The sequence below is a fragment of the Onychomys torridus genome, chromosome 3 (assembly GCF_903995425.1).
Source record: "Onychomys torridus chromosome 3, mOncTor1.1, whole genome shotgun sequence".
Classification (NCBI taxonomy): Eukaryota; Metazoa; Chordata; class Mammalia; order Rodentia; family Cricetidae; genus Onychomys; species Onychomys torridus.
In genome coordinates this window covers 36,285,393-36,312,996 of record NC_050445.1, presented here as the reverse complement: position 1 = coordinate 36,312,996, position 27,604 = coordinate 36,285,393, and the positions used below count along the sequence as shown (strand labels likewise).

Here is a 27,604-nt window from a genome sequence, read left to right as displayed (position 1 = left end):
ATAGGAATTTCTCAAAAGAAGATGTATAAATGGCCAACAGATGTATTTAGAAAAGCTGGACATCACTAATTATTTAATAAGCACAAATTTTAAAATAATAGAATATCTCCACACAACTGTCATTAAAGCTGTTACCAAAAAGATGAAAAGTACCTGCAAATGGGGGTGTAGAGAGAAGATATCACCTGTACACTGTTGCTGAAAGTATAACTTAGTGTTGTCATTGTGGAAAAATCAAAATGGGTCTCCTCAAAAAAAGAAACACCAAATAAAATTATATCTAGTGATACCACTTCTGGGTGTTTACTCCCCAAATTAAAGTTAGTATGTCAAAAAGATGTCTGCAGTCCCTGTTCACTAAAACACTGTTTATATAGCCAAATTATGGAATCAACCCAAGTGTCCATCAACAGATGAATGGATAAAGAAAATGTGGTGCATATCCACAAAGGGTTTCTATTTAGCTTTTTAAAAAGAAATTTTGTCATCTATGACAACACAGATGGAATAGAAAAATACTATGCTAAGTACAATAAGGCAGACACAAAGACATATCCTCATGTCTGTGAGAAGAGGCAGGAATGGTGGTTACCAGATGGTTGGAGGAGGGGATGTTGGAGTAGTGATGATCAATGGTAAAAAGCCTCCATTAGATGAAAAAGTAAGGCTTCTCCCATTCTTGCTGAAATGTATTGTCAATGCTCAGAGTCATTAAGACTAAGTTTGAAATGTTGTCCTCAGAAAAATGATGTGTATTAATGGTGGATATGTTATATTCATAAATCATAGTATCACTTTGCACTCTCTGAATGTGTAAAATTATAATTTGTCTATTTATAATACAAAAGAATTGGGTATGCAGTGGTATACCGAGGGCTAGACTTAGAGAAATGAATCTGTTAGGCAAGTTCTTGCAATCATGGCTTTTCCATTCTAATGGAAAGAGACAGATAATGATCTAGCGACAAAGGAAGAAAGTGGGCTTCAGTAATAAGAATGATCTGATTTTGCAAAACAAGTTTTCTGGGTAAGGAGCAGGAAGACCTCCCTGAGGCTGTGATGCTTGAACTTGTCTGTGAAGGATGGGAAGGAAGGCTCTGGAGAAGTGGAATGACCTTCCAAGTAGAGACAGAGGCGGACACACAGAGACTAGGTTGGACAGCAGTCAGATCCTGGCTCTTCTCTGGCTACACAGTAGAATGGTGTGAGCACGTTAATGCCCAGTCGGGGCCCAGCTTCTGACTGGGAGCCTGGTAGATATATTTAAATGTTTTGGGAGTATTGTAATGTATAGCCAGGATTAAGAGCCCTTGATAAAACTAGAGATTAGAATTTTATCCTGAGTGCAGTAAGACGACATGAGAAGTTTAAAAGGAGCTACCTGGTCTGTCTTTCTTTAAATAAATTAAGGATATTCAAACATAGAATTGCTTATTTGTCTACCAAAGGAAAAATCTGAACATTGACAGTTGAAGCACATTTCACATTAATTTTTGCTCTACTGCCTATGCTATACAGTGTAATTCTTTTTCTTCAAAAGTCAGTCACTTATGAACAGTATCATGCAAACTTACTCTTTTATCTTCTGCAAACACTCAGATCCAAGCCCTCCTTCCCTAGAATCCTCCTAATTGTTTGCCATGGACTGCCTGCACTGTCGCCACATGCTTCTTAGATTGTGTCTCCTGGAAAGAAGTATGCATCCTGTGATGGCTAGTTTTATGTCAACTTGACACAAGCTGGAGTCATCAGAGAGGAGGGAACCTCAATTGAGAAAATGCCTCCATAAGATCCAGCTGTAAGCTAGCCTGTAGGGTATTTTCTTAATTAATGACTGATGTAGGAGGACCCAGCCCACTGTGGGTGGGGCCACCCCTAGGCCAGTAGTCTTGGTTTGAATAAGAAAGGCTGAACAAGCCATGGAAATCATGCCAATAAGTAGCACTCCTCCAGGGCCTGTGCATCAGCTCCTGCCTCCGGTTTCCTGCTCTGCTTGAGTTTCTGCCCACACTGTTTTTGACAATGGGCTATTATATGGAACCATGAGGGAACTAAACCCTTTCCTTTCCAACTTGTTTTTGGTCATGGTGTTTCATCACAGTAACCTTAGCTAAGACACACCCATCTACAGCTCTGTGAGGAGCCTAAAGACCTACTGGTATTTCTATCTCTTTTCATAAGTATTATGGTCCAACCTTATTATGATTACTATTATTATCTCCTTCCTCCCCTTTCTCTTTTTCTTCTCCCTCTTCTTCAGTTTCCTCCTTCTCTTCTTTGAGTTAATTATATTTTCTTCTTTGACACTTTCATGTGCCTATGTAATGCACGCTGATCATTCAACCCCCATCCTCCCCCCCCCCCCTCTTCTCCCCAACCCCGAAAATTTCTTGCCCACATTCATGTCTGTTTGTTTTGTTTGGTGATCCACTGAGTTTAACCAGGCCTGTGTTACCATGGACTTGGAGCTGACAGTGGGGCCTGCCAGGCTCAGCAGTGGAGGCACAACCCCCAACAGTGACTTCCACTCTCGCAGAACCTATCAATAGCTAGTATTTTAGAACTGTTGTTTTTGTTTGGTTTTCTTCTGTGGCATGATGCTAACTAACTCTTCCTGCATCCCTAACTGTCATTATCACTTGGTTGGTTGAGGGGTATTGCGCTCAAGTTTGGCTTGATGCATGCTCAATCACTGCTAGTCTATAAACTGGACTAACACCCAGCTTCATGTGAGCTAGACTTGTCCTTGGTTCATTTGTCTAACTTGGCTTCTACTTTTTGAAGTGTCTGGAAGATTCAGTCTGGGAAAGTAAGCATCATGCCCTGGCTGTCACCGAATAATTGAATCCAATTAGTCCCACCTGCCCCTGGTTGTTTACCTAATGAAAGCCCCACCACCCCAGCTGTGTCTAGGGACTGTGCACACTTGCACTTCCCAACTGTTCCAGTGAGCGAGAAATGTACATATGAGCTGGCTGACATCAGCAGATGCTTTCTGAATGAAATCCACTCAGCCATGTCTGGAGGGTAGACTCTTCTCATGGCAACCCATCACCTGTTTCAAGAGACACACCTACTTTCCTCTCCCCTCTGGGAAGGATACAAATAGTTATACAGATGGCTCTGTCTGTTGCCTATTGAACTGTGAATTAATTGGTAGATTATGGGTTCTGGTTGGAATGATTAACCCCATTCCTCTTACAGAATAAATGTTGGGAATGCTGGGGTCCTTTTTTGAAGCTATTTAGATATGTCCTGGAATTTTATAACCCACATGATTTGTTTCATTACAAAATGAAAAACTAATAAAGATAGTTGCCATTTGAATGAAAAATTTCCTCCAGGGTAATTATTTCCTACAGGATGCCAGTATTTCAGGTTAGGTATTTGGAATTGCTTTTTGCTTTTATCTTTATTCCAATATGAATTAATATTGAGAGCAGTATATATATTAACATTTGGATTAATTAAGATTACCATTCCTCAGGTAGTAATATAATGTTGAACTTTTTAGAGCAAAGCAGTGTTTTTAAGAGACCTAAGTAAATAATCTGGGCACCTTTAACACAGTGAATATCTTAGATGTTGTTTCTTTTGTTCCATGAAGTACTAAAACAGAAGATTGTAGCCACATCCCTCCAAAATGTATAATACCATCTCACAGGTATGGGTACAACCACTTTCTGTGGACAGGCTCAGGATTTAAATTTTGGAAAAGTGAGTTTGGTTTGGGCTTCTAAGTCTGCAAAGCAGCATTTGACCTCTAATGTGGCTCTAAAGGGACCTGAACCACTCAGCTAAAGTTCCTTGTGAGTATGACATTGACATTTACTTTACAAATAATTTACCCACATTACAAAATATTACTCTTTGATTTTTTGGAACAATTTAAAAATGACAACCTTTAAATGACTTCTAGGACATAAAAAGACAAGTGGTGAGCAGGTGGGATGCACAGGCCAACTTCATTGTATAGAATGAAATGCTAAGAGGTAAGCAATCCATATAAAAGCAAAGGTTTGTGCTTTGTGTCTTTTCCAAAGAGAGAGATCATTGTATGCTGTCATGGTCAACAAACTCCTCACAGAGAAAGCAGGCTTTTGAGGAGGCTTTCCACATAATAGACCACCTAGGCAGAAGTGGAGCACAGGGCAAGGATTGTCAACAATTGCTCCTTGGTTCATTTGTTTTCTGTTCGAGGACTTTTCTTCTGTTGAGTTTTTAGTGAGAGACACATATGTTCGTTAATTCACGACTTCTGATCTTAGTGATTTAGAGAGGCATAGAATAAACCTATGCTTTGGCTGAAAACCACTGGCTTAGTGACTGGTCTGAGTTAAGTACAGAGAAAGGAAACCTGCTAAAATGGCCTCGGATGAATGAGTTTTCTAGACTAGTGAAAGAAGTCTCATTCTTCTTGTTCATTTTTTACACATCTTCCACATATCAGATATTATGCTAGGTACTAATATTTAAAAAAAAAAAAAAACCTGACAAAAAATTAACTATCCTCAGCACACTCATTCAGTTTGTGATCCCAGTTTTTTGTTTGTTTGTTTGTTTGTTTGTTTAAAAAAGCAGCAGTGGCATGCAGGTATAACCCTGGCATACAGTTTGGATCACCTGAGAAATTTGAAGATTACATCCTCCATGCTGCTCCCACACAGTTTCTGATTTATTGAGTCCTGGATAGGCCTGGGCATCCAGGGTTTTGGTTTTTTGTTTTTGGTTTTTGGTTTCTTTTTCTTTTTCTTTTTTGGTTTTGTGTTTTGTTTTTTATTTTTATTTTTTTGTTTTAAGAGCTCCCCTAAGTGATTCTAGTGCACATTCAAGGCCAAATCCTCTCGCACAAGAGAGTGGAACACAAAAAGATGCACACAACAATAGCAAGGACGGAACCCAGGTAACCTTTAGGGAGTAAAAACATACCAACCGGATATGATAGCATAAAGAAGGGGAAACAATACATCCCACTTTGGAACTTTGGAACTACCCTTCTGGATAGGATGTACAGCTAGCATGCCAGCCTGCATGGGGGAGTAGCCTGGAATAGTGAGCAGGGACAAAGGAGGTATCACATAACAAGTAGATGTTCACACATTGTTGTCTGGTTCTGAAGAGGGGACTAGCATTGTATTTACAGATATGACCCTTCTGGCAAGATAAGCATGACTAATGGTCTCATAACTCCAGGCAAGAAGCCCAGGCCCTGAGTCATTGCCAAGTCCACATGAGAAATGATTAGGGCTTAAATGTCAATTAATGACAGTGAGTCTGGACAGGAAATGACTATTCATAAGATATTAAAGATGTGGTACTAATAGGATATGGTCACTGTTGGTGATTAAGAAGAGCATATTCCTGATTGGATTACAGCATGGCTAGAATAGGGCATGCCAGGTTTCTAATGAGAAAGAGAGAAATAGAAATGACTGGATTCCTTTTGATTCATTTACTTTGAAATATTGGTGAAACTGTCCACTAAGAATTCTCTAGTTAACCTTTCAAATGTAGGAACAAGAAAGAGAAGTGATGCTTCCCCAGAGATGTGATGGAGGAATCATCAATCTGTCCAGAAGACAAGATTACCCAAGTGAGAAATGCATAGGCCTGAGGGACTCAGTATGTAAGGTATGGGCACAGGAAAGGAGCTATCATTTTGGCTCCCAAATGGATTCAGGTAGCAGTAATAGAACCAGGAGGAAATGATATAAAAAGAGAAGGCAGATATAGAAAAAAAAAAGGGGGGGGGGATATTAAACATTAGAAGCTTCAGACAGTCAAAGAGCCTTAAGATTTAAGTCATGTCAATAAGGTAGGTCAACATCATGGGAAGGCTGATTTGAGAACCATTACTGCAGTTGGCTTAAGACTAAATTTTAACTACATGTCAAAAATGTAGAGAGAATAGATTTAGGAAGCCCTTTTCCTCCTTCTAACATATACAAAATGGGTAAAAATCTTTAGCTTTAACGTATTTCTAATTGGGAATCAAACTAAAAAAGAAGCCAATTCTCCATATTCCCCAACTGAAAAGGGAATTTAAAATCACAGGAACAGGTAAAGGTTGATGCTGAGAGGACCACAAAGGTATCAGACTACAAGTAGAGGCAAAAGGAAAAAGATGACACTTCAACCTGCAACGCAAAAAGGTGGAGCTCTCATCTGTGCAGAAGTTGTACAAGGGATGGGGTCATCCATGAGTGCAACCAGGAAACTTGGATGCTCTATCCCATCAAATGATGGGATGTTTTTAATGGAGAGAGAAGAACTTTGGAAGAGAGGAATTCTGGGTCAGGGGAGAAAATCATGTATCCATTATTTAGAAAACAGAGACTAGGAAAATGCATTGTGGAGAGACATGTGACATATCAGAAGAAAGAGCAGGATAACAAAGGAAGATGAAATGTAATTTGAATATGCCTGATTAAGAGAGAATCTCAAGTGTGTAATATGTGCTCTCCATTCTCTGTCAGATATAAAGGATGTCGAGGTGACCAGTGAGGATCTACAAGATAAGTGTTTTAAATGGCCACCAAGTTAAATATGGAGAGGACACATTTTTCAATTTACCAAAGACTATTCAGGACTTGCCTGAAATGGAATGTTATACATCTGAGGTGGTATCATGCTATAAGATATAAGTATGTGAAACTGTAGCTGGGCAGTGGTGGTGCACGCCTTTATTCCCAGCACTCAGGAGGCAGAGACAGGTGGATCTCTGTGAGTTCAAGGCCAGCCTGGTCTACGGAGAGAGTTCCAGGACAAGCACCAAAGCTACAGAGAAGCCTTGTCTCGGAAAACAAACAAACAAAGTGAAATAGTAGAAACTTGGAAGGAAATAAAGGAGAAACAAGAATAAGGGACACCCACCCAAGAGTAATTTGAAAGGCTGGCCAGGGAAGAAGACTCTGCTGTCACAGATTTTTATTTTGGACACCCGTTTCTATCAGAATATTTCTGCTTGAAGTAAGCTAGAAAAATTCTCCTAGTCTAGCTCATTTTAAAAGAACCAGGGCAGTATTGTTGCAATATGAAACCATGACAGCTTTGGTCAGGCTGCACGGAGTCAAGGTTTATAGGCCTCATCTTTTCTTGCCTGTGCATATTGAATTGTCTGTTGGGTGAAGGCACTTTTCTTATAGGTACATATGCACTTTATATTTATCTGAAAATGTATGCTGTATCTCAGTGTGATTCTTAGCACTGCAAGATATCCTTGCCTGTGATGTGCGAAGCTTCCAGAGACTGGAGACTTTCATCATCATCAGAATAATGTACAGCTCATGAACATTCCATAAGTAAATGTCACTTCTGTCAGGAAGGACTGCTGATGGGAATTTTTAGACCCTTAAAATCAGCTTTGGTGGCAGAAATACTGAGTAGAAAGAGAAACTTTTTAATTAAGTTGAAATTGAACATTTAAGGTGACTTTTCAGGTATGTTCTAGTAAGGGCAGCATTAATAATGAACCCATGGGCCCTATTAAAGGACTAAAAGCCTGTCAACTCTAGGTCACCAGCCAAAGCCCAGTAGAGTTATCTATAATCAAAGGTTTTCCCTGCCTAACATTTGGGGCACAGGCTTTCTTTATGATGGTAGGTTTGTTTTGAATAGAGGAGATATTTGTCCATCATTCAAAAGCTACCTTCACATAGAACTAATTGGTAGCATAAACCAAAAAGTCAGAAAACAGTCTATTGTAAACTTATGTCACCATTTAGGTATCACTGTTTGGTCATTTAAATAGCATTTTTAAAAACATGATTGTCCTACTTTTTATTTTTTGAATATTTCTTAGAAGGTCCAACTCAAACTTTTCCATACATTTGTGTTCTACATAAGATATTAACAATTATAAGATGGGCAATCAATATTATTAGCTTATTCAGCAAATTGGAAACCTAAAATGAACTTTGCGAGTGACGTTTTCCAGCAGTGTGACCCAGGAATAGCTATTGCTGCTTTCCAGCACTGATAATGAGCTGTGTTAAGAGGGAGATGGGCATACCATCTTTTTCTATAGCAAAAGCAGAAGAAAACACTCACTGTAAATGACTCTAAAGTGTCCATTTCTTTGTGGCCATTTCAGAGGCATTGTCCAGTCGGAAGAGAAACTTGTCATCAGTGCATCTTGGGCAAAAGATGACGATATCAGCAGACTCTTGAAATCGCTGCCCAACTGGACTAACATGGCTCAACCCAAACAGTTGAGGCCCAAGAGGGAAGAGGAAGAAGACTTCATAAGGTAAACGTCTGTTCTCTAAACTATGTTAGACAGAGAGAGGAAAACTCCATGCCTTCCGCAAATCCTCACTCAAATGAAAGGGTGCTGATTCTAGAGGTCAAGCAGCAGTGACCTGAACCTGAAAAATCTGTTTTCCTCCTCGCGTACCTCCTTTCTCATGCAAGTGTGTTTGGGGCTCAGATGCTGGCAAGGAGGAGCTGTGAACCCAATCTAAGCATTGCCAAGTTGGGCTAAAATGTCTCAGATTGTATACAGGTACAATGCAATCATTTGCTCATTCGTTCATTCAGCTCTGCTCTACTGACCCTGTTCCTTGACAAACTGATAGTAAGATAAAGTTTGGTTCAGAGTATGTCACAGCATTCCAAGCATGTTCTGTAATTTCCATGTGCATTCACACAGACTAGATTGTCTCTACTATTTCTGCTTGTTTTGACAAAAGTAAGGTTTCTCCTCTAACATTATCGCTCAACATTTGTCTTTGTACAATTTTTTTTACTTAACCCATGGGATCTTATAAAGCTGCATGTTTTCCTATGTCTGGCTTGCAAGAGTGAACTGTTTTCAGCCGTGTCACCATTGAACTGTGTAAAGTAGGTAAATGATGACAACAGTGCCTCATCACGTTAAAATTAGGTCATTCTTATTACTTTTTGTTTATCTGAATGAAAAAAATACGAGGTACAATAAAATAAAAGCACTTTTGAAAAGCAAAGACCAAGAGCTGGGAAAGTGAGGCCCATCTGGAATCCCAGCACTCAGGAGGTGGAAGCAAGAACATCAGGAATTTATTTACCTTTCACCTCATAGTGAGTTCCAAGCTGGCCTGACCACCTGAGACCCAGAGTCACAAAGGAAAAAAGGAGAAGCAGCAAAGACCAAAGCTAAAAATAAATAATTTTCAGAACTAATGGATATTGTCTTACTTTCAGTGTATGATCCAACAACAGACTCATCTCTGTCTGTCAGAATGTAGATTGAAGCTGTAGATAATGTGGCTTGCATGAGAATGTCCCCTATATACTCAGGTATTTGACTACTTGGTCCCCAGTTGATGTCATTGTTTGGAGGTTAGAAGGCGCAACCTAGGAACAGGCTTTAAGAACCCATAGCCTTGTCCCTTTTCCAGTTCATTCTCTCTGCTTCGTGTTTTTGGTAGAAGATGTGATATCTAAGCTTCCTATTACTGCCCTCTGCTGCCATGCTTCCCCAGCTGTTATGAATTCTCCTTCTAGAACCATAACTTAAACTCTGCTGTCCATGGTTGCTTTTGGTCATGGTACTTTATCACAGCAACAGAAAGTAACTAATCTAGATAGTAAGTCTTACTGTTCGTAAAGTTAACTGTCTTCACACCTATATAACTGTCTTTATGCCTATATAACTTATTTTCACTGACAGTAGGTAACTTTTTCCTGATACTAGCTTATATATAGTTACAATTGAAAAGTTGTAGGATATTAAGTGTAGCAAGCTTTCTTTTGGCTGTGTGCCAGCTCCCAAATAAAGACATGGAGACTTATTAGTTATGAATGCTTGGCCTTATCTTATGCTTGTCCCACTAGCTCTTATAACTTAATTTAACCTGTTTCTCTTCATCTATGTTTTACCTCTGGCCTTTTCTCCTTTCTTTCCTTCTGTATGTTCTACTTTTCCTTTTCCTTCTGTGTCTGGCTGGCAGCTACCTGGCTAGCTGGCCCTTGGCATCATCTCCCTCTCTTTCTCCCTCACTCTCCCTACCAGAGCCTAGATTTCTCCTCCTACTTATTCTCTCAGCCTGCCAGCCCCACCTATCACTCTACTGCCTAGCTGTTGGCTATTCATCTCCTTATTAGAACAATCAAGTGCCTTAGGCAGGCAAGATAAAACAGCAACACATCTTTACATAATTAAACAAATACAACATAAACAAATGTAATGCATCTTTATATCATTAATGCGGCATAAACAAATTAACATATTTGCATAGTTAAAATAATATTCCACAGCAATTAAATGTTGAAGTGAAATGTGTATGCATGTCTATTGAATATATGTCAGGACTTGAATTGCTGGGTAATAGTGTGTGCAAATTTTGAGGGGTCCACAATATCAGTTTTCTAAAGTATTCCTAAGGAGCTGGAAATACGACTTAGCCATAAAGAACCCAAGTATTATCCCTAGTACCCACAACTGTCTGTAACTCTAGTTTTAGAGGACCTGACACATTCTTCTGGCTTCACACCCACACTCACATATCACACATGCACACACACAACTTAAAATAAATGTCTTAAAAATTAGAAAACAAATTAGGTCTAGAAGTTTGCACCCTCACAGTGGTCTATCAGAGTTTCTGTTGACCTGTGTGTTATCAGGACTCGGTATCTTCCATCTGTTCATAGCAGCCATTCTAGTACGTGTGCTGAGGTAATTTGATGTCATTTAGTGTGCATTTCTCCCATGGATTATGGTGAGCAATTTCCTATGTATTTTAATGTATTTATTGACCTTCATGGGATGTGTGTGTGTGTGTGTGTGTGTGTGTGTGTGTTTTCCAAATCTATTGCTTAATTTTAATTATGTTTTCTATGGAGGGTTTTCCTAGTAATTTATAAGAGTGATCTGTATACCAGGTTATTACTCCTTTGTTATAGACAAACCAGTCTTCTCCTGATTGACAGATTGCCTTATTACTTGCTCAGTGCAGTCTTTCACTAGAAAGACTGTCCACTCACTGCCCATAGTATATAAGTACAGTTTATTTTATGGATTGAACATTTTGTGTAAGAATATTTGCTTATACAAAAGTCACAGAGGATGTTCCTTGGAAACTTTGTACTGACTGGTTCCCCAGTATGTAAAAAAAAAAAACCAAAAAACTTATTTTTTAACTTTATTCCCCTGTAACCTAAACTTTCCTCAACTGAGATTATGTTCTTTTGACTTTAACTGTAGAAAATATCCTCATATCTACCACGACAAGAGATAATGAATGATTGATGGATTGATTAGCGCTTCCGCAGAGTTACTGTCCCATTTTACCACTCTCATGTGGTCTGAGCAAGCACGCTCCCACTCCCACCTATAACCATGTTCATTTCACTGTCTGTATTAACCTCAGTAGTTGAACTACAAGCAATTTCTGGATGATAATTTCTTTTGCACTAATATTTCAAATAACCATGTGTCTTCTTATTGTTCCTTGGTTTATTTTTATATAAGAATTTAATTGTAATATATGCCCACAAAAGATTGTTAATCAGCTGTGTTAGTTATCTTCCATAGCTCAGTGTGAAAGGAAAGAGTTCTGTACCAGAAAAGAGATGCTAAGCCAAGAATGGGGCCTCTTTTGACACTGCCTTGGATTCACAAGAGCTGGAATTAAGGACCCAGCTTTCTTTACTCTTGTTTTGATCATTCAATCAGACTACTCTTCATATTAAAATCAAAGGAAAAGCCAATTGTATTAATACTTCTTCATTTTTGGTCTCAATAAAATATATATCATTATGCCCATATAACTAGATCAAAATATCAAATTCGCCTAGTGTCCTCCAAAGATCTACCATCAAAGTAAGCCCCATTTTAACTCTACCATCATGGTTTAGTTTTGCTTGTCCTTGTGTATTTTGGGCTGTAATATCTGGATTATTTTGCTAATTTGTGCCTGAGATATTTGTTCATATTTTTGCATGTGGACATGGTTTGAAAAGCATCATAAGCCGGGCGGTGGTGGCACACGCCTTTAATCCCAGCACTCGGGAGGCAGAGCCAGGCGGATCTTTGTGAGTTAGAGGCCAGCCTGGGCTACCAAGTGAGTTTCGGGAAAGGTGCAAAGCTACACAGAGAAACCCTGTCCCGAAAAAACCAAAAAAACAACAAAAAAAAAGAAAGAAAAGAAAAGCATCATAAGAGAATACATTTTTGCTGGGTGGTTGTTCCAGCACTCAGGAGGCAGAGACAAGCAGATCACTTAAGTGCAAGGCCAGCCTGGTCTACAAAGTGAGTTCCAGCATAGCCAGGGCTTTACAATGAAAACCTGTCTTGAAAAACCAAGAGAGAGAGAGAATAAGTTTTCGTTTCTGTTTACTTTAGATGTGATGGGTTCTTTCCTTTAATCTGTCCCATCCTGTGTCTAGATTAGAAGTTGAAACCCTTCACTAATGCTCCCGTGTAGCAGAGTTGACAGAGGGCCTGATTTAGCACATTAAAGTACCATATAGCACTGCATGAGCAAAACAGACTGAAAAGTCACTCTTCTCCTATAATTAGTTTTTAAAGCTCAGAAGACTGTTTAGTGAAGTGATGAATATAGAATCTAGTGCCCTTTGCATTGAATAAAGGCTATGCTCTCTTCATTAATAAATGAGTCCTTTTTCTATTCTTGTTTTTTAACTAAAAAATTTTATTATTTCCTGGTTTAGCTTTGAATAGAAGGAGAAAAAAAACTAGGTCAGGCTAGGGCTTTAATAGGGGGAGGGGGGAAGCTAATACCCTTTGTTCCCAAAGAAGCTAAAAGCAGGCTCTCTAGCCCATTGTCTTTGCACCTGTCATCGTGTGTGTGTGTGTGTGTGTGTGTGTGTGTGTGTGTGTGTGTGTGTGTGTGTCATTTGTGATAATAGCTATCCACTGATTAAAAGAGTTTGCTGTTGGGGGGTGTGATTAACAGAAGGAGGACGGTGTTGGTGGAAGTAAAAGAGACAGGCCTGGGCTGTCTAGAAGTTGGGCAGATTATAATCAGACCCCCAAAACCTGAATTTTAAAGGATAAGAATCACTTCTCTAGAGCCAGTCCTGAAAGCCTGTAAGTTTGATTGGTAGATCAGGATCTGAATGTTTAAGTGATAAAAGTCAAATAGTAAGTATGAAGCCTATAGATTAATCTTGAATTATAGCAGACTGCTGGCAAATGATACAAAGTAATTCTCTAGATCAACAGTATAATGAAAACAATAAGAATTGTCAGTGCCTGACTGTGTAGGGGAGCATTACGAGTCTCTAAATGTTATCATTCCCATTCAACAAATGAGGAAACTGAAAGAAACTTCTTCATAGACACAGCCATTAAGTGACAGAGCTGGGGTTTAAACCTTGGTAGTCTGGCCTGCAGAGCCACCATACTTTGTCAGCCAGGCTAAAATTGGATCAGGAATGTACAGTTTGGGACTTTTTATTTGCTCCCTCATTTTCATTGATTATCATAATCTTGACTGATAGATCTTTTTGCAAATGTCACAGACTGTGTCATGATGGCACTTTGACTCTATAATTTTTATTATTGTATTTATTAATATATTGTGTTTTGTGGATTCTCTCCATTCCAATAGCCAGTGTTTAAACAGTATGTGCCCAGATGTGTCTGGGAGGAACAGTGCATTAAACCCAGCACTCTGTTTTAAATTGTTTCTCTTTTTCCCTCTCAGTAATCTGTTTGTCTATTCAAAGCAAAGAAAATAGAGATGATCGTTGTTAGGAAGGGAAGAAAGATGCAAAGAAGATAATGTAAAAAATAGATAAAATTAATTGCTTAAATTTGGGGAGGAAGATACTGCAGTTCTGAGTAGGAAAGAAAGACTAAAGAGTGCTGTGGCTGTTGTATTTTTAGAATTGAGTTGTCTGGATGATGACCTTTTAACACCTCATCGCAAGATCAGATGATGGTGTATTCACTGTCAGGGTTTTTTATTGTATGAAATTTTGGAGGCAAGATGATTAAATAACAGGAAAATATTACTTCAGTGCTCAGTGGTTGATTATAATAATTTTAAGCTTCTATACATTTTGGGTTCTGTGCTATATGTTTATTTAAAGAGTCAGAAGAAAAGCAGAGGAGGTGGGCCTTTTGTCTGCCTTCTGTGGAATCCTCAAAGCATAGTATATACTTGATAGATGTATGGATGAAACCAACTTAGCACGGGAAAAGTCAGCTCATCTTCATAAACCTGGGAAAAGTAGTTTCCTTCAGAAATTGGCAGGCCCAAGTTCTGGTCCTCAGCCATGCCTGGCACTAACTAGTCTACTTTGTTTTTTTCTTCAATACTTTCTTATCCCTAATAAGTTTCTTCACATCACTCAGACTAGACAATTATGAAAGAAGCAGAAACCTAGCAAGGCTAGAAATACATTCAAATACAGAAATAATATGAATAAAGTAGAACATTAACAATTTTCTGAGAAGTTGCACTTGAAATTAAAAAGGCCCCAACATAATGTAAGCAACATAGAAAGGTCTCAGCAAATTGCAGCTGCTGGAAATCTCTAGACAAATCTGAAGGAGCAGAGAGATGGTAACGGTGGGCAAAGACTCCAGCTCTACCGAATTAGTCTGTGGAATACAGACACTTATCCACTATCTCTGGATGCTTCATATGACTTTTCAAAGGCAATTAGAAAAGGAAAGATGAATCAGACTCATGAATATATTAACTGAAGTGCAAGGGTAGAAAATGCTTAGCTAAAATTTTTTTTCACTCCTCAATTAAACAAGATGAAGGTCATGGATAGATGTGGGACACTGTCAAACAAGTCAGGGTGAGAAGCAGACTTCAGTCTCAAAATTAAACAAAAAGAGATAGGCCATTAACCAGAAATTCCTCTGCAAACATATCAGTATTCAAGATGACTAAGTTCAGTGCTTTATTCTTATATCAAAGCTCCTATTAGCAAAAAATGGACAGTAAATGAAAAATAAAATAAAATCTCCCATACAGGGTGTAAAATCTGAATCTTTCTAGACAGTTATTTGTGAATTATAATTTTATTAATATTTTAAATGTATTAATTTGTTTTTTTTTTTTACTGTCCTATATCAGAAGAACCCTCTGGTGTGGGACAGAGAAAAAACAATATTTTATTTAAATTAGGTTGATTATAAATGTAATCTTGTTCTAAAGAAGTAAAGGGGATAGTATAAATATATAGGATAAAAGGGTAGATTAATAAACCTACTTTTTTTCATTTTTTATTATTATATTTGTGTCTTAATTTCACACATCAGCCATGTGTTCCCCTGTCCTCCCCCTCCCGTCCCCACCCCCACCTTCCCCCCATTCCCTCCCCTTATATATTGCATTTTTATTTACTTTCAGAATATGGGATTATTTAATAATTTCCATTCAGGTATTAATTTAACACTATTTCTCTTTCTCCTGTTTAAAGTCTTAATAAAAGATTTTAAAATCTGCCCTTCTGATGTAGTCCATCCTGTTCCTTGAGGTTGAGAAGGCCACTTCAAGACATTATGATGGTGCATAGGGTGCCTGTGATGGAGTCTGAGCAGCGGAGCCAGGCAAGGGCTGCGCAATGGGACTTGTAGAGGTTGAATTTCTCTGCTAGGTGATGAAGAGCCACTTGCCTGCTTACTTTCATTTTTCCTTCCCCACTAGGTGTTTTCAGACTTGCATTCTGCCGTGTTTTCACCCCTCCTTATTGGTCATCCCCAGCTTTTCTTCTTGGCATAGCCTCTAATCATCCCAATGTCCCTTCTTTCCCTCTTGTGCCTGCCCAGCTCAGCTTTCTAGATTCAGCTCAGGCATCTATGCTGCCCATCTCTTTCACAAGTCCTCTCCTCTCCCCTCACCTCCTATAAACCTCCCATTTCCTACCTGGCAGAAGCAGAGTGAAGGAGGGTGTCAGAGATGTGAGCAGTGAGCAGCCAGGGCATCACAGGTGTGAGCAGTGAGCAGCCAGGGCATCACAGGTGTGAGCAGTGAGCAGCCAGGGCATCACAGATGCGAGCAGTGAGCAGACAGTCAGGGAGTCACAGGTGTGAGCAGTGAGCAGACAGGGAGTCACAGATGTGAGCAGTGAGCAGACAGGGAGTCACAGGTGTGAGCAGTGAGCAGACAGGGAGTCACAGGTGAGAGCAGTGAGCAGACAGGGAGTCACAGGTGTGAGCAGTGAGCAGACAGGGAGTCACAGGTGAGAGCAGTGAGCAGACAGGGAGTCACAGGTGTGAGCAGTGAGCAGACAGGGAGTCACAGGTGAGAGCAGTGAGCAGATTCTTTCTAGTGTGGTAGTGGTGTTCTCAGAGGAAAAGTGTTTTAAACACACACAAAAAACAAAACCCAAAGACATTAAGGAGGGAAGAAGATGTGATTGGGACCCAACCAGGTCAGAATGAAATGTCTAAAATCAGTTCAGTAACATTAGCAGTTTCAACAGATTGTTTAGTGAGAAATATAATCACTGGAAGAATTTGGAGAAATAAATCTTAAACCATTGTATGTGAGTTTTCTAGGACACAGAACTGAAACTGGGGCGAGGTGGGACAATAGGTCAGTATACATTATGATAAGGTTATTTAGCCATGGTAACCATTACTTTATGTTAAAATTTTTACCTGCTTAAATATTTTCCAACACACCCTTAATTACTGTTACTACTTATTGCCCATTCACTGGTTCTCCCCAATACATTACCCTAATATGTTTTTCTTAGGGGAAAACAAAACAAAAAAAAACAAAAAACAAAAAAACCTTCATCTTATGGCATCTTCATTTTGTGTGTGTGTGTGTGTGTGGTTTTTTGTTTGTTTTTTTGTTTTTCCGAGATGGTTTCTCTGTATAGCTTTGTGCCTTCCCTGGGACTCACTTGGTAGACCAGGCTGGCCTTGAACTCACAGAGATCCACCTGCCTCTGCCTCCCGAGTGCTGGGATTAAAGGCGTGTGCCACCACCGCCCGGCGGCATCTTCATTTTTCTCCCAATTTTATGGCAGCCTCCTCTTCTCTGTGCTACCTCACATAGCCACACATGTCCCCATCTCTCTGTGTCTTTTCCCACCTCCTTCATCCCATCTCTCCCTTTATTCTGAATGCTGCCAGAGTACTGGACCCTCAGTGGACCTTGCTTCCAGTCAATTCTTAAGTGTGTCTGCTAAGCAAAGTCATAAGTTCTTTCAAAGGAAGCTGTTTGATAGCCAGAGGAAAAATCACAACTGTCAATACAATGGAATCTTCAGAGGAGGGTCTGAAGGGCTATATCAACATCAGCTTTTAAACCTGAGGTCACTTTCTGCAGTTGAAAGCCAAGGTACATCATGCCCAACTCACAACAAGTGATTTTTTATTATTTTAATTCTATACTGACAAAGTTCTGGAGCTTACAGCATGTTCTTGGTGGGAAATGGTTGCTGTTTATATGAGTGAGTGATATCGTGTCTCCTGGCAGAAAACCTGTGTGACCATGTGTCTCCCTGTCACTAAAGAAACAAGATATAGTCTGCTGCTTACACCTACTGTTGTTTCTCATCCATGAAGGAAACACTGAGACCAGGTTTCGAGTGCTTAGCTTAGAAACGAGTGTTTAAAACTTGTGCATGCACTTGTATTGCAAGTTGAGTCAGTGCACTAAAGTATGATCCTTAAGTAACACACTGTTGACAGATGTTTTTTGTTATTGGGACCTGTGTCAGTTTTCATGGAAGTGTTCAGTCTACCCATGGATGCATCCATGTACTTGGCTGCTTGGTACCAAAGAAGAGATAGAGAACATATGGAGTAAAGCCTGAGATGAGCCTGTGATCCTGCCCTACTCTGCCCACTCTTCAAATCCTTCCATTCATGTATCAACCAACATATGTGCCTACAACATATAGGCTGGGTGTGTGGGTTTTCTTTTCAGCGATTTTGGGTATTTATTCATTTAGACTAGCATATCAGAGAGGAGCAGGGGGTGGGGCAGTTAAAAGGGATTTAAGAAAAATTAATACAGCTCGATTGATAGAATGCACAGAATAATTGAGCATAATGGGAGCACACTTGTGACTCCATCACTCAGAGGTAGAGGCAGGAAGGTTGGCTACATAGTACATCTGAGGCTAACAAGGGACACATAAACAACCTCTGTCTCAAAAGAAGAAGGCAAACACACACATACACATGAAAAAAATCCAAAGTATCAGCTACTGAGATGAAGCTGACAGGAAATCTGATGTGTAGTATGGAGCTATACCTGATAATGATCTACTGTGCTGGGGAGATTTACTGTAAGCATAGATTATAGGAGCTCTTTATCTCACAATTGTGAAATAAAAGGTGTGTTTAATCTCTTAAATATGTAATAAAAATTCTGAAAACGTTTTTATAAAAAACCCTGGAAGAACTGTTTAAGTATTCTTTATATTTCCCATATATAGTTTATAATAAACTAGAACACACCTAACAGAAGTAAGTAGCTTCATGTATTGTAGCTGTTTTGTCAAACTATGAACACAATTTACTACTCTTCGTTACTACTTAGGGCTTTAGTTTCAGTATGTTTACATTTATAGCACATTGTTTGTAAAGATGTATCACTTATGCATCAGAAGGACATTCTTTATAAAGTCACCTCATTTTAAAATTGGTTGGTTCTTTGATGATTACCAACTTCCATTGAAGTCTCCAGTTCAACACTTATAAAAAGCAGAAACTGCCTAGAATTGGTTTTGAAACTATCCAGTTCCAAGATCAAATCAGGATTCCACACTGATGACAGAGGTGTGCATTTCTGACCAGTCTTTACCTCTCATTATTGGCTGGATGACACACATCAAACTTGCTACACGGTAGTTTTTAAAGAAGGTTTATTGAAAATTCAAGATTTCTGTCTTCATCCATTACTTGTTATCCAAGGAAAGCCATCAGGAGAATGGGAAGCATAGGAATCTTCAGAGCACAGTACAAAACCCCTGACATAACAGTCTGCACTGCAGTTTTACATTTGCAAGTGGAAATTCGGCCATATGGCACACTTTGTAATACCAGCACTTTGATGTAGAGGGGTTCACCCCAGGTTTAAGGCCAGGCCAGCATTGTCTGCATAGCCTATTCCAGGCCAGCCAGGTTTACATAGTGAGACCATGTTTCAAAAAGTAAAAATTGGAAATTAACCAGAAACTTAAAACGTGGCTCTTTAATCTGTTACATATATTGTTAGCAATATAGGCCAAAGAACAAAAGTTGCACTGCTGGGAAGAAAATAGCAGCTTAAAATAAAACTAATTGCAGAGAACTTTTAAAGAATTCCTTGCATAGAAATTGTGCAGGGCTGAGTCAAATAAGAGTAGGGATTTTTAACATAATGCATCTCCCATAACAATGCACTTGAACTTATCACAAAGTTACCTGCCTTGACCTGTGATTAAAATCTCAGCCTCTAATTGGGAACCAGCTCTTTGAACTTGGTGTTTTGCTGCCAACTCATTCCATAAAAGACGCTGCTTTTGTGTCCTGGATAGTGAGCCCACATGATGGTGAGGCTGCCCCTAGCCCAGTAGTACCTTCACTTTAATGTCTGGACTTTTATCTCAGACTGGTAACCCTGACCTTTTTTCTTCTGGAAAAGCTCACTTGTGTAGTGTTTCTCTGTGCTCATCCCCAGTGAGAACACAACACACAGATCATCCTAACATGCTGTATGTGAACAGAAAGAAGAACTGAGGGGGGAAAGTGTGAGTGCATGCCTTCATGAATTGAACTCATCCAAACATTTCCCCTTTTACCATGACAGCATCATTTAGGGACGTTGTGTTTTGTTTGTGATTTCTGGATCTGAAAGGAGAAGGGTAGAAACTGTGTTTTATTTGCTTTAGTCATATTGTTGAGTTTTAATTCAGGACATTAACTTCTCACTGTATGTATATATTATACCTTGTGTAAAATCTTCATTTCTAGAAGTTGAGCACTCTGGTTAGAAACAGATTTCTAGCAAGGGATTCCTCTAGAAAGCATGAGACTGCTGCACCTAGGCACTCTGGGTTGAGGTACAGGAGACACTGTTGAAAACCACAGCAATTGCCTTCTGTGTCTTACCTCTTAGTTTTCCCTTTTGGTTGCTGCTCTTTGACAGCCAAAACCAAAGATCAATGGGAAATGTGTATGGAAACACATCTGTCCCTGAGCACAGCCCAGAAGGGTTCTCCTTTGCTGAGGATCCTGTAGTTCGGCTTGGTGTTTCACATAATCCAGAATAATCTGTGTAGCTCATGGTGTTCAGCCTTCTTAATCTCATCTGTAAATTTTCTTGTCCTAGTTTGCTTTCAGGGAGGGGTTGTGATAAACACCATGAAAAGCAATTTGGAGGAAAGGGTCTATTTTATCTTATAACATCCAGGTCAAGTTCATCACTGAGGGAAGTCAGGACAGGAACTCAAGCAGGACAGGAACCTGGAGGCAGCAACTAAAGCAGAGGCAATGGATGAACAACACTTGCTAGCTTGCTAGCTTTCTCTCCAAGGCTTGTTCAGCCATCTTTCTTATCCCTCCCAGGACTACCTGCCCAGAGGTGCACTACCCACCATGGGCTGGGCCCTTCCACATCATTATTCAAGAAGATCTCCCCCTCACACACACAGATTTGCAGTCTGTTGGAAGCATTTTCTCAAAGGAAGTTCCCTCTCCCAGGTGACTCTTCCTTATGTTGACAAACACATACACACACACACACACACACACACACACACACACACACACACTAGTACATTCTATTTCCATTTCACTTAACATAATCACAGTTCCTGAAGTTAAGATATAGTCATCTTTGCATGGCCATGATTGATTCAAACTACAGTCTACAGTCATACTTCCCTACTCATCCTCTATCCAGGCAAGATTCGCATCCTAAGTTCCCACTATCCTTGTTCATGCTATGGATCTCTTGGATAAGAATCCAGGCCGAGATCAGGTGGAAGTCTGTATTATGACTCAGTTACTGTTTCCTCCATGAACATTTCAGTCATGAGCATCACACAGGTGATATTTTAGGTTTCCCACTGTGTCACTGAAGCCTGGCTGTGCTGTGTTGGTAGCCATTTGGTTAAGTTGATGACAAGCAGGCTTCACCTATGGAAAGAGGCTCTTACTTCCTTTGCTTATTAATTAGGTAGGACCCTGAGACCCTGAGGTTTTCTGCTTTTCTAACAACCATTCACCAATAGTCTTTACAGTCATGGATAAGTTTTGTCTGAAACATCACTGAGCTTCTTCTGTGAGGAACGTGTTCTCTGTTGTCCTTGTCTCTCTTTCCCCTTCTTCCTCTTTCTCACGCACTTACTGTGTTGTAGGCATGCATTTTTTAAATTCATTACATTATTACCAAGACAGCCTCTCTTTACGTCCTTACTAAAATACATGTAAATACAGTGAAATACAGCTAACCTTAGTTTGCAGTTTGATGAGTTTTGACAAATTCTCTCTCTCTTTGCCTCTCTTCCCCCTTCTCTTTTCCTCTCCCCCACCCCTCTCTCTCACACACACATGCACACACACACATACACACATAACCTATACTCCAATGAATAGGTAAAACTCACTCATTACTCCAAAAAAACGATTCCTTTCCTCATTGGCGGCATTCACATTCTGATCCCTTCTCCACAGACTGGCTTGGCCTATTCTAGAACTCCACGTGAAGAGACTCATACTGAGCACACTCTTTAGTACCTTTTGTTTCACTTGTCCTACTGGCTTGAGCTTCTTCCGCATCATTGTTTGTCAGAACACAGTCCAGGAATGGAGTCAGATGAGGAGAATTTTGAGTGCTTGTGAGAACACTCCAAGAAAACAAGATGGGGTTGGGGATTTAGCTCGGTTGTAGAGCGCTTGCCTAGCAAGTGCAAGGCCCTGGGTTCGATCCTCAGCTTCCAAAAAAAAAAAAAAAAAAAGAAAGAAAGAAAGAAAGAAAACAAGACAAGGGTCTTGTGACCTCAGTTTCTTCCAAACATGGAATTGTTCTTGGAAAGTGTTCATGCTCCTCCCAGGTGTAGTGGGTAGGAGTGAGTTTACTTCAGAATACTCATTACTGCTTGGTGTCATTACTCAATTGTATCTTTGTGAAAAGACATGTTTTTGCCATGTGTGGTTTGGCCTTGTGATTGTCCAGGAGCTTGAACTCATGAGAACTTGACTCAAGTGAGCTTTCTTGACCCTCAGCATAAATTCTCTGAGGCTCTGAAAAAACTTGGCTATTATTGCATGCGATTTTGGTCTGTCTCGTTTGTCGGCTCCATTCTCCAGCTCCTACCATCTCTAGAGTAGAAAGAGTTGTTCTCATTAGTAATTTATATCTATGGTTGAGTTGTATTCTGTCGTATGGATATAGTATAGTTTTTCCCACACTTACATTAACAGGTATTTGAATTGTGTGCAGTCTTATTCTGTCATAACTAAAACAGATGCTGTCTTACACTTTAATTCTTATAAAAATCTTTAGGTCTTCATATGCCTGTATGGAAGAAGAGTGGCTGGATCATAGGATCAAAACATACTTAACAGTATATGAAATTTCTAGGAGTCCTTATTGCTTCACTTTCTTGTCAGCATTTTGTGTTTTATATGTTGCTCTAAGAGTTTACATAAAACTAGTATTTTTTTTTTTTCTTTAACTGTGTGGTAGGATTCTATAGTGAAGCCATCTGTTCTTTTTCCCTTTTGAGAACCTTTAGTTACTATTTTGGTCTCTTCAAATATGCATGCATATGTGTATATTTATAGACTCTATTATTTCTGAATCCCTTTTGTAAATTAAACATTTCAGGGAATGTATTCATTTCTTTGATCTAAGTTACTGAAGTCCAGGACCTGAGATAGGTTTGACTATTCCCATATGTCCCTCTACCTCAGGATCTGTGGTAGAGCCCCATTTAATTTCTGATAGTAGTAGTATGTGTCCCTTACTTTTTTATTTATCACTTCCTTTAGGGCAAAAGCTTTCCATCATCTCTTTCCAGAAAAGTGTAGATAGTTTGGCTTTGTGAGTTTCATTTCCATCTGCTTTGCTCTGCTCCTGTAGTGTGACTATACCCATAGCACACAGCACCCAGATAACAAGAGCCCTGGGGCCCAGTAATGCTTCATTTAAACGTATAGGCGGTGGGTGTGATTTCACTGGACATCATCACCAAGCTCCAGTTTTATCAATTTATGAGTAATTGAGGTTTTTTTTATTTTATTGATTTTTACAATGAACCTTTTTTGTTGTTTCACTAACTTTACTGATTAGATGTTTCATTTCTCTAACTTTTGCTTTCTGCTAACTTCAGGTTAATTACTCTGTATAGCACTGTAAGACAGCAACGAAGGGTGAGAACTGGCATCACTGATCCTGTTTTTCCTTTCTGATGTGCGCATTTACAGTTTTACATTTGTCACTAAGTTCTGCTTTAGGAGTGTCCCACAAATATTGACATATTGTGTTTTCCTTATCATTCAGTTCAAAGCATTTTCTCTTTCCCTGGTGATCCCTTTGTAAGCTGAGACTGCTTAGAAAGATGGTCCTTAAATTTCCGCTACGTGGCAATATCCCAGATACATTTTGATATTGGTTTGTAATGTGATTCTTTTATCTTATACACTCCAAAATGAATTCAGTTCTTTTAAATTTATTGTTCTTGTTATAATGGCCCAGAATGTCATCTGTCCTCATCACTTTCCAAAGGTATTATTGTAATGGACTTATATTCCTCTGTACATTAGTGATATATACTATAATTATTACTTCAATGATGTATCGCATAGATAGATAGATAGATAGATAGATAGATAGATAGATAGATAGATAGAGAAAATGAGTGTATACATATGTACGCACACACAAAGACATACATACTTGCTGCACTGTAATCTAGATAATGTCACCCAGTAGTAAGCTGGGGTGGCTACTTGCTTGCTTGCTTTCTCTCAGTCATCAGTTTGTTGCCTATTGTTGAGCATTTGAACAGCTGTTTAATTATTTCTCCCATTTGTGGTTGGCCCATTCAATACCATTTCCTCTTTTATAGCTAAAGCAAAGTCATTATTATTTTTACTCTTTTGAGGTGTGATCTTAAATTGTCGGAAATATAAACAGGATATATTGTTTTCTTCTGACATGACCCCATTAATCTTTAATCACCACAAAATATCCTAAGCCTGTCTCTCCCAAGAATTCTGGTTCCTTTTACTGATTATGACTTTTTATTTAGAAACCCAACTCTGAGCACTGGCTATGCTCATTGCTACAAGTTGGCTTTGAACCCATGGTGCAGTATAGGACAAGGCTTGCATAAAGGAAAATTTGCAGTAAATTTCTGCTAAAAAATAAAAACTTTGTGATAAGAACATAATACAGATGGTTAAGAGGGACACAAAAAGATCGTTAGCTGACAAGAAGATGCAAGTCAAGCTAGTGCTCCACCAGACCACCACTGTAATTTTAAAGGGCGGAAAATACTAACAAATGCTGCGGGGACATAGAGTACTGAACCTATTAAGGGAACCTTTAAGCACTCCCTCAAAGGCTAAAGGTTGCATTGTTGTGCAGTCCGGCCAGTCTACATTTAGATGAATGCACCAAGACAAGTGAAGACACATCTAGACAAAATGTAAACAGGAAGCTATTGCAGCTACACATGCTGGCACAGGCCTACAGGCCCAGCTACTCTGGAAGCTGAGGTAGCAGAATCCTAAAGCTAGTTCAGACCCTGGGAAACCTACTAAGACCTTAGATCAAAACTGAGAGTAAAATAGGGGGCAGAATGAGTACTTACCTAGCCACACCAATGCCTGAGTGAACCCGCAGTGCTGGGGAGGGAAAAAGGTTATGACACACATCCTTCCAGTTTAAGCACTTGGGAGGCAAATGGAAAATTGTGAGTTCCCGGCCTGCATAAGCTATAGGCAAGATTATATATCTATATTCATGTGTAACATATAACAAGATCATGTCTCAAAAAAACATAAAAAAATTCATGCACACTGTTTTTAGAAGCAGCATGGTAATTACTTAAAGTTGAAAACCACTCACATATATCCACATGTTGAATACATGAATGTGCTAGATCATATGACATATATACTTGCTAGTATAAAAATAATGAAGTATTGCTACATCCTTGAATATGGATGGACCCTGAAAATGTGATAAGTGAAAGAAAACAGTGACCTTGGATATGAGTAGAAATTACACATGAATCTCCAAAATGAGGAAATCCATGGAGATAGAAAGTAAATTCTTAGTTACTTAAAGATGAGGGTGTGGATGCAGAACTTAAAGTGTACAGAACATCATAAATCATTAAGTCTAGTGATTTGTGTCCAGTAAACAAGCTGATTTAAAGGCACAAGGGGAAAACCAGGCATCCCCAACCACCCATGCTTTCACTGCAGCCAGGTGACTTTCTGGCTATTACCCCCCGAATGAGTAGAATCCTAAACCCTGTTATTTATTTAACTGGAAAAATATAATAAAATGAATAGTGTTCTCAGTCTCTAGCAAAGTATAAGAAAGAAAAGCTGCTGGTGTTTTCCCACATATGACCGGTATGTTCCCTTCCCAGTTCAGGCTCTGTACACTTGTACGCTACATAGCCTCACCTAGCCAGTCAAAAGTAGTGTGTGTGTGTGTGTGTGTGTGTGTGTCTGTGTGTGTGTGTGTGTGTGTGTCTGTGTCTGTGTCTGTGTCTGTGTAGAGAGAGACAGACAGACAGACAGACACATACACACACACACACACACACACACACACACACACACACATACACACACACACACACACACAGGGGAAGGAGAGAGACCAAGTAATGTGCAAATGGAAGCCATGGGTTGACATCAAGTGTCTTCCCAAATTGCTCTCCACCTTGTTTTTAGAGACAGGGTCATACAAAGCTTGCCAGTCCAGGTACACTGTCTGGCCAGCACACCCCTGGAGTCCTCCTGTATCTGCCTCCACAGCACTTGGTACACAGGCAGATAGATACACCAGGTATACTACCTGCCTTCTTTGTATGGATGCTGGAGATCTGAACTCAGATCCTCAGGCCTGCACAGCAAGTGCTTTACCAGCTTAGCCAGCTCCTCAGACTTCATTGTGATTTTTTAAAGTGGAGGAAGAAGAAAGGGTGAAGAAAACAAACAGAAAATGACTGAGAGAAGAGACAGACATCTAGAGAGGGCTAGTTATGTCCTGAAATACAAATTAGCTCCTCACATTATAGTTTACAGGAAACACATGGGTCAGAACTGGTGAAGGTTACACTGGAGAAAAATAGTATCGTAATCAAGGTAATGGAACAAGTCTATTACTTTCTGTTTAGGAGTGTTTGGTGAAGATGATTTTAGAAAAACAATTTTTGAAAACCTGATTAAAAACCATCAGTAATATTCTGTCCTCATCATTTTTGACAAGAACACATTAAAAGGCTGGAGTAAGTGATGGTAAAGAGCGGAAGTGTTCAACCAGAGATGTCATTGTCACATCTTAAAAGAGCAATCTGGAGTTTTAGGATCTAGGCAGGTGGCCTGGCCTTCTCTAACTTCCATTAGTTTATGCTCTGCCATATTAAACCTCAGTGATTTTAATAAGTTATATTAACATGCTTCAGTTTCTTCATCCACACAACAGAATCACCCAGTCACCTTGCCAAAGAATCTAATTAATTTTCAATAGCATTAATATATGCATCCATATTGAATCTTACATAAATCCATGTGCAGCCTGGGAAGCCCACTTCAGGTACTTATCTCAGAGTGAACTTCATGCAGGCATTGGTTCCCCGGGTTAGTCAGGATCTGAGTACCACACAGGAGATGTTAGTGTTACCCACAGTGATGCTCAGAATCCATTACTTCCTGGGCCAGCTGATAGCTGGAAGGTCAGAGCCAGGCACATGTTAGTAGAACCCAAGGAAGCTAGGGCACAGTAGGGTAGAGAGGCCACAGCTACAAGGCAAAGAACTGACACTGTAGGACAAACACACTCCTTCTCTTTCCTATTGCTGTTCAGTTTTCTACCGAGGCCTCTGATGTCAGAACCTGGGAATCTGCAGACAGCAAGCAAGGCTTGTGCTCCACTTTTCTGATGTAGATGAGAACCACAAAAAGGAAGGGAGGAATGGCCGATCTTAGAAAGGTCCACTCTGACACTCTTTCTCCTTTTGTAAGGTGTACATACATTTTATTTTCTAGAGCGGTTTTCAGTACACCTGCTCACACATGTGTACAGCCTCCCGTTATCAACACCCCTCACCAGACTGGCATGTTTGTGTTAGTGAACCTGTGTTGGTGCATCACGTAGCTTACCTTGGGGCTTAACCTTGGTGGTGTGTACTCTTGGACAAATGTAGAATAACATGTATCTACCATTCTACCATCATGCAGAACATTTTCTGTGCTTTGCCTGTTTGTCCCTGCTCCCAGACCCCACTGATAGTAGGACTTTCCCCTGCTGTCATAGTTCTGTTTTCTGGAATGTTCTATGTGGCAGTGATACAGAACGCAGCCTTATACAGGTAGGCTCCTTTTACTCACCCATGTGTCCTAACAAGTTCTCCTGTGCCTTTTCTTGACTTGTGCTTCATGTTTGAATAAATGCCCCCGAAAAATTGCACATTAAAGGCCCAATCCCTAGCTTGGTAGAAA

General features: G+C 39.7%; 1 protein-coding gene across 1 annotated transcript in view; it reads left to right on the top strand.

Annotated features, from left to right (window-relative positions):
- The window catches only part of Exoc4 (exocyst complex component 4), a 767,731-nt gene that overhangs the window by 617,422 nt on the left and 122,705 nt on the right, over positions 1 to 27,604 (top strand). The window contains exon 13 of the mRNA XM_036180825.1: positions 8,093 to 8,248. Within this exon, the coding sequence (XP_036036718.1) occupies positions 8,093 to 8,248 (156 nt within the window). The remainder of the gene's footprint in view (positions 1 to 8,092; positions 8,249 to 27,604) is intronic.